This window comes from Eurytemora carolleeae, unplaced genomic scaffold (assembly GCF_000591075.1).
Source record: "Eurytemora carolleeae unplaced genomic scaffold, Eaff_2.0 scaffold445, whole genome shotgun sequence".
Lineage (NCBI taxonomy): Eukaryota > Metazoa > Arthropoda > Copepoda > Calanoida > Temoridae > Eurytemora > Eurytemora carolleeae.
In genome coordinates, this window is record NW_019396462.1 from 77924 (window position 1) to 90430 (window position 12507).

The 12507-nt window shown below is 30.8% G+C and overlaps 1 protein-coding gene across 1 annotated transcript; it reads left to right on the top strand.

Annotated features, from left to right (window-relative positions):
* Positions 1-10113, top strand: LOC111703724 (uncharacterized). The gene is made up of 6 exons (XM_023475761.1): positions 1-182; positions 1607-1884; positions 3466-3617; positions 3737-3820; positions 9100-9179; positions 9677-10113. The coding sequence occupies exons 2-6, from the start codon at positions 1609-1611 to the stop codon at positions 9910-9912; spliced, it is 828 nt and encodes a 275-aa protein (XP_023331529.1). The 5' UTR covers positions 1-182; positions 1607-1608; the 3' UTR covers positions 9913-10113.
* The last annotated feature ends 2394 nt before the right edge of the window (positions 10114-12507 follow it).

The window sequence follows — 12507 nt, forward strand, 5'->3', positions numbered from 1 at the left end:
CAGCTCCTCCAGTCTAGCCCAACCTCTGTCCTCGCCGGTATATACGTCTAGCAGATACATATCCTCCTCCTAGACACTTATACATCGCCTTGAGACAAGGGAATGCGAGGTTTAGATTCGTCTTCGCAAAATATGTGCATAAATTCTGCAAAATGAGAACAAACCTCCTCAAAGTAATTCAGGTATTTATTGGCATAGTGCGGAAAATTCGCAAATTGGGAAAAAGGCTTAGCTCGCCCGTTATACGGGTAAAAGGAAAAAAAGCGTTATATATATAGCAATATCCATCATAGTTCTCCTTATTCATGGAATGGAGTTTTTACTTTTTCCTGGAACTAAAATAGTTCTTTCTGACTTTTTGGCTGTATCATCATTCACCAGTCTGCACAATACAAAGTATTTCTTTATTTTCTTTATTTTTATAATATAATTCCAGAGCTGAGAGCAGTGTTAAATACTCATAATCTTGATCGCCTGATCTTGATATTCGCTTTGGGCACTTTTAATTTGAGGAACAATAGTTGCTTATTGCTCAATCACTTTATTTCAGTTATGGTTTCAGGCCAGGTATAGTGTTAAGGGATATAGAATAGATTTAAAATTAATCTGCAGAGCATTGATCTCGACATTCACAATACAAGAGTTCATAGCTCATAAGTCAGAACTTTTGTATTGGGAGTCTTGGGATCATGCAATGATCTCTACATTATTTATTCAATTCCTCTTCGATATCCTGCCGTTGTCAAACTCTGATTACTTTGATTGAGGGATCAATTGCATTTATCACCAAATTTAAAGATCCCCACTTTGAATATCGAGATCAAGATCGTTCAAGATTTATTCTTCACAAAAGTTCCGACCGTAGAGAACTCTTTTCTCAAGATTTACATAGTTCCATTAAAGTTTTCCTAATTCTTTGAATGAGATTTATTCTTTCAATTTTCTTGAGATTAAAATAATTTGTTTTTACCTCAATATTTCTGATCAAAGTTTATCCAGTATTTTCTTTTTCCTTTTTCTTTTTTGGAACTTCAGCAATACATTTATTTGTAAAGTCGTAATTAGTTTCACACTTTTCAACTTAATGTCTGAAATTCAAGAGAAATATAAAATGGATTCAATTGGTTGGTTTCTTTTCTTTTAATGGACTATTCAGACGAAAACAATTCATCTTAGTTTTATCAAGCATTTCTTTCAAATCAAAATATTGTAGGAATTATAAAACAGACCCTTTCAGCCAATTTATTTCATTAATATCATACAGTTCCCGTAAGCTTATTTTTGAAGAGGTTCTCAAACAGTGCATCTTCAAAGTGAACCTTCATGTAAAGATGGTAATGTCCGATTTACAACGATACCCCTGCGGATTGTCAGATAAAGTGTTAATTACATTTGCATTATCGGTTTCTTGCACATTTCTTGGTTAAAAGAGGAAATGGAGAAATTATAAGATCTAAACACTTTCCGAGTAAGGAAAATGACAATATCTTCCACATTTTTGATCAGATTAAAGTTTCAAGGCTACCGTTGTAAATCTAGCATTGCTATCTTTGCATAGAGTTTAACTTAATTATGCGTACAGTCCCTGTAAGTAAAATTAATACAGTAATGGTGAAGCCCGAGGAAGAAGAGGAGAGAGTGAAATTATTAGAATCTCCTGAACCTGATCTTTATCTTCAGCATAACCTAGAGAAGGGGAAACCATTCCTCAGTCCTGATATTAAAGATAGATTTAGTTCAAGATTCAACCGAACCCACGCCGCCAGCGGTTTATCCGATAGAGGAGCTAGAAGGAATCGAACCTATACCGCCAGGGGATTATCAGATCAGAGGACCGGGGGGATGAGTTCGGACGAAAACAGTTCTCCTGAATCCTCTTTGAAGGTACTGCTTAGAGTTTAAACCCCTTAGATTCATTACTTATGCATAGATTAACTAAGATTTTCCGACGAATATATAGGAGTAGTTTAACCTTTTGCGTGTATTGGCTAGCTATGCAGTAACCTTTCTTATCTAAAATAGATTATAATATAGAAACCTTTTTAGGTTATATAATAACTATAATCTTTTGTAGTTCATGGACTAACTAGAATTTTTATTATCCATAGATTAACTAGAAACCTTTTAAATTAATAGACTATCTATAAACCTTTCTAGTCCATGGACTAGTTAGATAAAATTAGCTAGTCCGTAGACTAACTAGAAACCTTTAGCTCTTAGACTAACTAGAAACCTTTCAGTTCATAGACTAACAAGAAACCTTTCAGTCCATAGACTAACAAGAAACCTTCAGTTCATAGACTAACTAGAAACCTTATAGTTCATAGACTAACTAAGAACCATTATAGTTCATAGACTAGCTATAAATCTTTCTAATCCAAAGACTACCTATACTCATCTTTCTAGTCTAAAGACTACATACAGTGAATCCCTTAATAACGAATACATCGAAAGAATTCATCAAATGTTGTATTCTTTATTTTCTGATAATGGAATGTTGCAGATATTTAGCTCTTAATTAAATGATTATATGGAACTCTTTAAAAATGTTCCCGCATATTCATGGCTATTTATTTATTTTCGCAAATACTGAAATTTACGTAATATTGAAAAATTATCAAGACGACATTTGATAAATTCTTCCGATGTATTCGTTATTAAGGGTTTCACTGTATAATCTTTCTAGTCTAAAGAAAATCAAAGAAGCCTTTCTAATCAATAGACTAACTATTATATTTTCTAGACTTACTGAACCCTTTCTAGTCCATAGACTAACTTGATTCTTTCAAGTCCATAGACTAACTTGATTCTTTCTAGTCCATAGACTAACTTGATTCTTTCAAGTCCATAGACTAACTTGATTCTTTCTAGTCCATAGACTAACTTTATTCCTTCTAGTCCATAGACTAACTTGATTCTTTCTAGTCCATAGACTAACTTGATTCTTTCTAGTCCATATAGTTACAATTTCATCAGCATTAAAGATAATTTTAAAAAGAAACTTTTTTGATAAACTTTTTAAAAACTAATTATACGCCTAACTTTCTTTCCATTTTATATACTTTATTTGGCTCTGTATATTCATATCCAAGTTTTAAAATGAAAATATTCACTTTTAATGGAATTTTGTTTGTGTTGGCAGGGACTTTGAATTTTTAGTTTAGTTGAGCTAATATTTAGGGAATAAAAGGATCAAACAGCATGACATATAATAAACATATTTTACAGTATGGTGTTCATATAAAAAGTATTTAATTTTTTAGAACAGGTAATTTTTGCCAGACTCATACCCCCCCTCTCTCCTAAAAGTTTATCCCGACTTCGCGTATATTTTCCAACAAAGTTTATCCGAAGATCAATACTTTTGAATTGTGAATCTTGGGATTAAGCATTGATTTACATCTGGGTTTTTTTTGCTCATTTAAAAATTCAAAACTGCTTTTTTCAAATTTTGATTTTTTTTAGGTTGTTCGAGATATATTAGTAGAACTGGAGAAAATGGAAGGAGATCAAGATGATATTGAAAAGGAAGGAGAAGAGGAGAAGGAGGAGAGGAAAGAGGAGGAGGAGAAGGTAGAGGAAAAGGAGTCCAATTCAGACACACAAAGGAGTACCAGGTAAAACGCATTTGATGATGATGATGATGATGATGATGATGATGATGACGATGATGATGATTATGATGATGATGATGATGATGATGATGATGATGACGATAATGATGATGATGATCTAGACTACCTGGTTGCTTGATTGTTGATGTACACCTGGAGAAGGGGGAAGGAGGAGTGTCCAAACCTAATCTTCAACCTTTAGATAGGTAAAGATTAAAACAAAAGTTTAATAGAGCCAAAACATTTGGCAAGAGGTTTGGTATGGATGGGGAGGGGTAGGGGGGAGGAGGTCATGTATGATACCTGCAGGTTGTTTTTTATTCAAGCCTTGGCGGTCAATTAATTAATTTACTGAAAGTTGTTTTACAATACAAAATGTTTCAATGCCAATGCCAATCTTTAATAGTTTCAACTTGACTAAAAAAAATGTATTTTTATGTAAATATTTGAATTATCCTCTACCAGGTTATCTCATCCATGTCTGCTTCATCCAATAACCTTCAATACGGATCCATTCCAACGTCAAATGTTTTCTATTTAAAATTGTTGGAAACATTCATAGTTTAGACATTTTATAGATTGGGCATTTCAAAGATTGTACATTTCATAGATTAGACATTTAAAAGATTGGACATTTAAAAGATTGGACATTTCATAGATTGGAAATTTCATTGATTGGACATTCTATAGGTTGGACATTTCATAGATTGGACATTTCATAGATTGGACATTTCATAGATGGGACATATCATAGACAGGACATTTCATAGATGGTTATTTCATAGAAAATCATAGATAGGACAAATCATTACTTTTTACAGATAAAATAAAATAAAGATTGGACATTTAATGGATAGGGAATTTCATAGATAGGACATTTTACAGATCGGACATTTCATAGATTAGACATTTCATAGATAGGACATTTCATAGATCGGAAATTTCATAGATCGGAAATTTCATAGAATAGACATCTCATAGACAGGACATTTCATAGATCGGACATTTCATAGATTTTTGGACGTTTCATACATAGGAAATTTCATTAACAGGGTATTTAATAGAAAGACCATATATTATAGAAAAACAGATTCAAAGAAATGACATTTTTAAATAGGACATTTGATAAACAGATAATATCTACAGACAGGACGATTCACTGAGAGAATTTTGAATAGATTAGGTCATTTCATAGATTTCTTGATATGTGAAAATTCAAGGTATAAAGGGCATTTAAAGACAGAAAAGAATTCTAATATATGGGTAAAATTTTCGATTTAAAGAAATATTGTGTTTATATTTACAAATAATATAAAAATGCACTTATATTTTATTGCTGTATTTGTCTCAAATAACAAGATATCAACAAGATATTTATTAGTTGTTTAGAGCGAAAAATGGATAATATGTGAAGTAAATATTAAAAAAATCGAAGAAATGACAGGGTACGTTTTATTTAATAAGACTACTACAAATAATAACTTACTTAATTTGTTCCATGGAATGCCTTATCTAGAGATGTGATGTCATCTCTTTAAATAGAAATAGTTTAAAGGGAGTGTCAGCGAAATTGCAAGTAACCTTAGTGCAAAGATGGTAATTTCTAATTAACACCCGGACCATAAAAGCTTTATCTGATCAAGTATGAATTAAATATCAGTTTTTATTATATTACAAACTGATTATTTTCAATTGTGGTTTCTCTGCAAAAGTCCATTTCTACTGCAGGAAAACATATAGGAATTATTAGAATTTAACAATTTAGAAATATAAAACGACATTAGCTATTTTTGTGCAAAATATATTATATCATGAGAGTTCAATTGATTTGAACTTCAAAATTTTAAAAATACTCAATAATTTGAAACAGTGATTTTATTTCTCATAAATAATAATAAAGTATAAATTCATATTTAATAATGAAAAAGCCAATCAAGTTGATTAAAATTGTGAGCAGCAAAATAAAGGTTTAATTTGATCTTCTAAAATGGAAGCTTCACATTGTCCCATGGAAAACAAGGAAATTTAAACCCCGCTTATTTTGTAATATTGAACCTTGGACGAAAAATATGTATGAATCGAAAAAAAGAAATTATCTCAACTTTAACCTGTTGACGTGTAAACCTTTTATATTTCATATTTGGTTAAAAAGATTTAGGAATTATAGAAAAATTGAGTTTGTGGCAAAACTCTATTCCTTTAGCAGTCCTTTTAAATAATTTTACCCTGATATTAGATATTTTATTCTTATCATAGAGTTACTTCGTACACAAAAGTGAGATGGTAAAATATTATGAAAAAACAACAACAAATAAAGTCAGTCAGTACAGAAACGTTTATCATAGTTAAGATCTCAATATCCACAAAATTGTGAAGAACAAGGTTCATCTTTAAATTTGAGTAATTCGTGAAGAATTGGTAATTTCCATTCTTAATCTAAAGCATGAAATGTTTTAACCATAGATAAATAAATAAACATAGATAGCTTATGTACGCAAAATCAACAAGAATTGTACAGTCCACGAACTCATACTTCTAGGGGTCAAAGTGTACTTCAATGATAAGCAGGGCAGTTTGGTATTTTAATGGATTTCATAATTATTAAACCACTCAAGAGTGAATTTTATTTTGAGAATATCAAATTATCAAATAATCATATTGACGAGAACTGAAGAAGGACATGAGAAGGATTAAACTAACTTAAATTTCTCTCTACAGAACTCATGTACACCATAAGTACTCAATGACATAAGAACAGCCAATGTTCACAACCGACCTAGTTAATCTATATAATAGGAATATCTTTAAAACATCTCTGTACATTTATATCTTTCAAGATGAAAAATGTCGTCTTATGCGCAATCTATCTTAATCTATGGTTTTAACGCTGAAAAAATGTTAGAGATTCTACAAAAGTTCAAGGATTTATTTGTTCTAAAAATGCAATATATCTATACACTGCAATCCCGGGATTATTTTGTTCACAATTGATTACATATCAGAAGAGAAATTAAAAAAGCATCGCACTTTTTTTCTAAACATATTCACTGTATTTAACAGTAAGTTGTACATTTTTTGTTATTTTTGAACATTTACTGATCGCAAATTTTGACCCTCATGGGAATTATTAACTGTTAATATTTTGAACTAGGGAAAAAAGATTAATTGCACGAAAACAGATGGCAAATCGTTGTTTTGGAACTTCCAGCATTTTATCCATTTTTTGGGAAACATTAATTTGAACTCGAAAAAAAATCGACTCGGGTTCATTTGTAGAAAGTACATAATGATTAAAGTGTAGGAAAATCTATGTATTTAGAAATGGCAGATATAAGTTATCTATTAGATTCCAAAAACAATAAAATTAAAATTAAAAGATTTTTAAAGAACTTTTAAACAAAAAAAGTTCTTCTGTAAAGTTACACCTATAATGAAAGTTATTCAATATATTTAAAGACCGCCTTAACTTTGAGGTGTCGTAATGGCTTGGGCATTTGTTTTACTCGGTGTAAACAAAGGACAGTTTACTGATCAAGGATATAAAGGAGATTATGACCTAAACATACAGTACACGCATCAAATATGCAGTAAGCTTTCGAAGTACAAGTGTATGGCTGTAATAGTACGTCTTCCTGTGGAAAATGTATAATCCTGCACACGATAAAGTTGGAGTGGATTACAATAGTTAAATGGAATAAATAAATAATTTCAGAAATCACCCCCGAGTACAGATTGACCTTTGGAATTGGAGTACATGGCCTGTACAATGAGTAAAGGATTAGCATACATCATCACTCTATATACTATAACCTCGTTGGTTTTACCTCAATAACATTTTTGTAGCCTTGGGCATATAAATTTTAAATATTTCATACTTTTGTTTGCAGTGTGTCTTATTCCTTATGCTGTTAAGATCCCTAAATAGACATTTTCTACAATGAATATAATTATATTGATTTTCTTCTAAGATGGGTTGCAAAGTTTTAAGATTATATTGATTGAGCGGGTTATAGCATGATTGAACCTAAGCCTGGAAAGCTGATCTATCCTTATTTGGACGGATATTGTAAAAACGGTTCAAGGACAGAACATGTTCAATCTATTTTTTACCCAAATGTTGAAAAAACATTGTTTGGCACAAATTAGTTTAACGTAAAGTTTAAAATAAGAACTTTCTACAAACCAAAATCTGAATGGTAGTAAAGTTTTTTTCCGTTAGTGAACGGAATTTTTATATTAAACGGAAAATACCGTTCACACGCACCCCTTCATCTATTTTAAATTAAAGCAGCGTGATCTGGAAGTAAACTATGGTTCAAAATGAATAAAGTCTGTAAACAAGAAACTAATTTTCTGCGGTTGGCAGGAAATCTTTTGGCTTGGATCTCCAGGTTTGCACAAATGAGATGTTGAGGGAATCGTAAAACTCGAGATGTAATGGATGAACTTAAGAGATGTATATGGCATGGAAAGGAGGAAAATTCTGCTGATTCAGTGGGATTATTAGAACCGGGGGACATGCTAACAAACCATTAGACCTTGGCTAGGCTACCATAACCTTTAATAATTCATCTTGATTCAACCAAAAATATTTAATCAAATATATTGAGAATCAAACTTTAGTTAGCATTAAATAGTCTTAAGTTTTAGAAGCAATTATAAATATTTAGGTTAAGTAAATATACAAAATGAGAAAATGAACATGTTTTCTAAACCATATATTTGTTACGGGTTTCCAGTAAGTTTTACATTTTGTTTCTGATTTTGTAATCACTATTTGTCAAAGACCATAGATATTTTAGACTGTGAACTCTGTTGGATCAAAGAATGAAAGTTTGAAATATCCAAGGTTATAATGCAAGGAATATTATTTCAGAGGTGTACAAATCTTTTGTACTGCAGTGTACTGTCTCTGGACGGTAATGTAAACACAGACGGATGTCACAACCTGACATGGGATCCATCTTTCACATAAAAAATCAATGAAATATTCTGGTCATAAGAAACTACTAAGGGAATTATCAAGATTTTCAAAATTCAATGCTTTCATCCTCCTCGGATACTAAACGAACACTGATGTATCTATTCTTGCTTACAAATTCCTCCCAGAGAGAACTGGTTTCAATATGTGCACAGAGTATACCCAACTGCAATTATCTTTCCTTGCATTTATAACCTTGGAAATATCAAAGATTTACACCATCCAGTTGCATAGATAAACAGATTAGAAAATTGGAATTTGTGGCAAAAACTCCGTTCCTTCGTAAAAAAAACATATGGGGTTTATTCTAGAAAACAGAAAATAGATTTTATTCTAGAAAACAGAAAATGATCATTCTAAGTGAAAATTTCGTGACAAACTTCAATCTTTCTGGCTAAAGTTTGTTCTATAGAATATATAGGATAAGTAACATTTTTCTATTCAATCAATCGCTTAATCAAACAATTAGTAAATGTGCATTGTGCAACTAATGTTTATGTTCAGGTTTCCAAGATGTTACTCGGAGTCCAGGGGAGCCTTTGACCGACAGCAGTTCAGGAATCTAGACAAAATAGAGACAATCGGTTAGTTTTGTATAATTATACTCAGAGCAGTTCAGGAATCTAGACAAAATAGAGACAATCGGTTAGTTTTGTATAATTATACTCAGAGCAGTTCAGGAATCTAGACAAAATAGAGACTTGATTAGTTGCAATATAATTATACTCAGAGCAGTTCAGGAATCTAGACAAAATAGAGACTTGATTAGTTGCAATATAATTATAGTCTGAGCAGTTTAGGAATCTAGACAAAAAAACTGCTACCACAGAAAAAAAAACGCTAAACTAATTGAGTAAAGTTATTTTTTGCACCGAATAATGTTATTGAAAATAAAGCAAGTGAGGCAACCAAAATTTTAAACAATTTTAAGATTCTCTAGTTTTCTTTACAGTTCATTATATGCAAATTTTCCCGTGCAGACAAAAGAAGATTTTAAATTACTTTAATTGTTACTTTTTCTAATATGTTTAGTAAGAGCCAATTATGTCGGGAAAACAACAGACGAGTTTTTTTCTTTCAGGTGAGGAGAGACTGAGGCATATGTCGGAGGGAGCAAAGCGAGGGCGTAGTTTATCCCGAGGAAGTGGAGGTTTGAGTGGGCGGGGCGGAAGTGGAGGCTGGGGGCTCAGGGGTAAGGGTGGAGTAGGTGTATGGGAGGGCAGGGGCGTATTTGGCAGTGAATATATGAACCCTGAGAGAAAATATGAGATTTCTGAAGGTTACTCTCATCATCTCTCCAACTCGTCTCTGGGGTAAGGAATATCAAGATTCACAAATACAGCTGGTGCTTCGTGAAAATGAAAATTGAGAGAAAGTTTAAGAATCGTCTGTGATATTTGTAATAATTTGCGGCATTCACTCGTCAACATGCTTTACAAATAGGATACAGCTGAACATAAATCACTAAATGCCCCTAGTCTTGGGATTTCAAAAATTTGGTCGGACTTTCTGTGTTTTTAATACTACAGGAGCCAACAAAGAATTTCGTTCAGATTTTCAAAGAAGGCACACCACATTTTGGAAATCTCAGGACTTGGGGTTTTTTGTCTTTTAACAATAGGTTGACCATTTAATGCTGCAAATTATTTTTTAAAGTTGTCTAATAATTCTCTCTATTTTGTGACACTGCATCCTGTAAATTAAAATATTTAAAAAGAACATTTTATCTAATTAATGTTAATAAAAATTTTATTTTATAAGCACTTTAACGATTATTGCTCAAAACTTTAGGTTTTACAAGTTGTATCAACGACTCGAGTTTAATGGTATTAGATTCAATTTAATTAAATTCTACAAACTTAAATAGGATAGAATATGCTTTAGCAAGTTAGGAAAGTTATACCCTGCTTCTAATTTCTAATTGAATTTTATTGAATTCATATAAAAAATATTTAAATATTATGCAAATTTTTGGATTTAATGGAATTTATTTTTTACTTTTGTAATATTTCCCCCCCCCCANTTCATTTATTCATTTATTCATTTATTCATTTATTCATTTATTCATTTATTCATTTATTCATTTATTCATTTATTCATTTATTCATTTATTCATTTATTCATTTATTCATTTATTCATTTATTCATTTATTCATTTATTCATTTATTCATTTATTCATTTATTCATTTATTCATTTATTCATTTATTCATTTATTCATTTATTCATTTATTCATTTATTCATTTATTCATTTATTCATTTATTCATTTATTCATTTATTCATTTATTCATTTATTCATTTATTCATTTATTCATTTATTCATTTATTCATTTATTCATTTATTCATTTATTCATTTATTCATTTATTCATTTATTCATTTATTCATTTATTCATTTATTGCATCATCAGTCCTTTTAAGATACTGATGTTTACTTGAATATATACTTCAATTAAAACCTATTCACAAAAAATTCTATTCTAATCAATAATAAAATATTTATAGTTATAAGAGTCAGAGTTACAAATCCTAATTATTTATTTTAAGGACAAACATTAAATAGTAAATTATAAGAATTGTTGCATGTTCTTAATTTTGCATTTATTTTACAAATAGTTCAACTTTAATACTTTGCAAGAAACATTTTCTTACATAATTTTGATTATATGAACCTCTGTAAGTGATTCACATTAGAACTGAATAACAATGACGACTATCAGAATCAGTTTTGGGAATTTCCGTGTCCCTGTCCCAATAAACTTGGGAATTTTTAAGACGACTTGAAAGTCGTCTTTAATTTCTATTTTTAAATGCTTGGCAAAAAAAGTATTAAAACGAGGCTGTACGTCTTTCGAGCTTTTCATAGAGTGGTCTATCTACCTTTCTTGATCTTTAAAATTGAAGAAAATATTAGGCATTAAGCCAAATTTGATTTATTAAATAAATTGAAGTTAATTTTGAAGATACAAAAATGGTAGACCACATTTTGAAAATTATAAGACCGGTGTTTTCGATATTAGATCTGTTTTAACTGGAATACTGCAATTAATGTGTTCATAAAAAGTGTCCGCATGAATTGAAGACGATATAAAAATCGTCGTTTAATTCCCCTGTATATTGGGCACCATGTATATAAATCCATGAATGTTAGAAAAGCTGTTTTATTGTATTTTCAAATGGAAAACTTTACCATCAGTCGTCAGAAACAGGTTTCATGGTTGCCCTTTCTGAAAGGTTAAAAAAAGTACGCTAACATTTTCTTTAGCTTTTCATGTGTTATCTATAGTCATTCGTTACCCCCCCCCCTATACAATCCCAGATTCCTTAATTGTTTTTGTTTTAATTTTGTAATCCCAAATTCCTAGACTGTATTTGTTTTAATTTTACAATTAAAGTCTGAAATTTCTAGATCGTATTATTTTCAATTTTACAATCCAGATTCTTGGCCTACATTTTCCAGGGTAGGCCATATTATTTGAGATTTATGTGTGTTTGAGTTTTTTAATAAAGAATTTTATTTGTGGCATACAAATGTTATTTTTAGTCAATAACTAACTTTTACAGGCTAAAAGTCTTTCATCATAATCTACTTTGCTTACGCATCTTAACCCCTAGCTATTTCGCCTTTGGAAAGTTTTTTTTCTTTTCTTGGAAATTTTTGATCAAAACTTTAATTTTGTTTGCACCCTCCCCCCCCCCCCTTAAATTGGAATTGATTTTTTTTGTGATTAAAGGGTCTTCTTATTTTGCAATTTTTTCTGTTTGCTAAAATGTAATATTTATTTCATGAGAAAAAGTCCCCAAAAAATCGATAAGCTTACTTGCAGGCAATATAGTTCTACTCTTGCAATTCATTATTATACTTAGTGAAGGGGGGGGGGGTCCCATTAAACATATAAATTTAGTGACAAA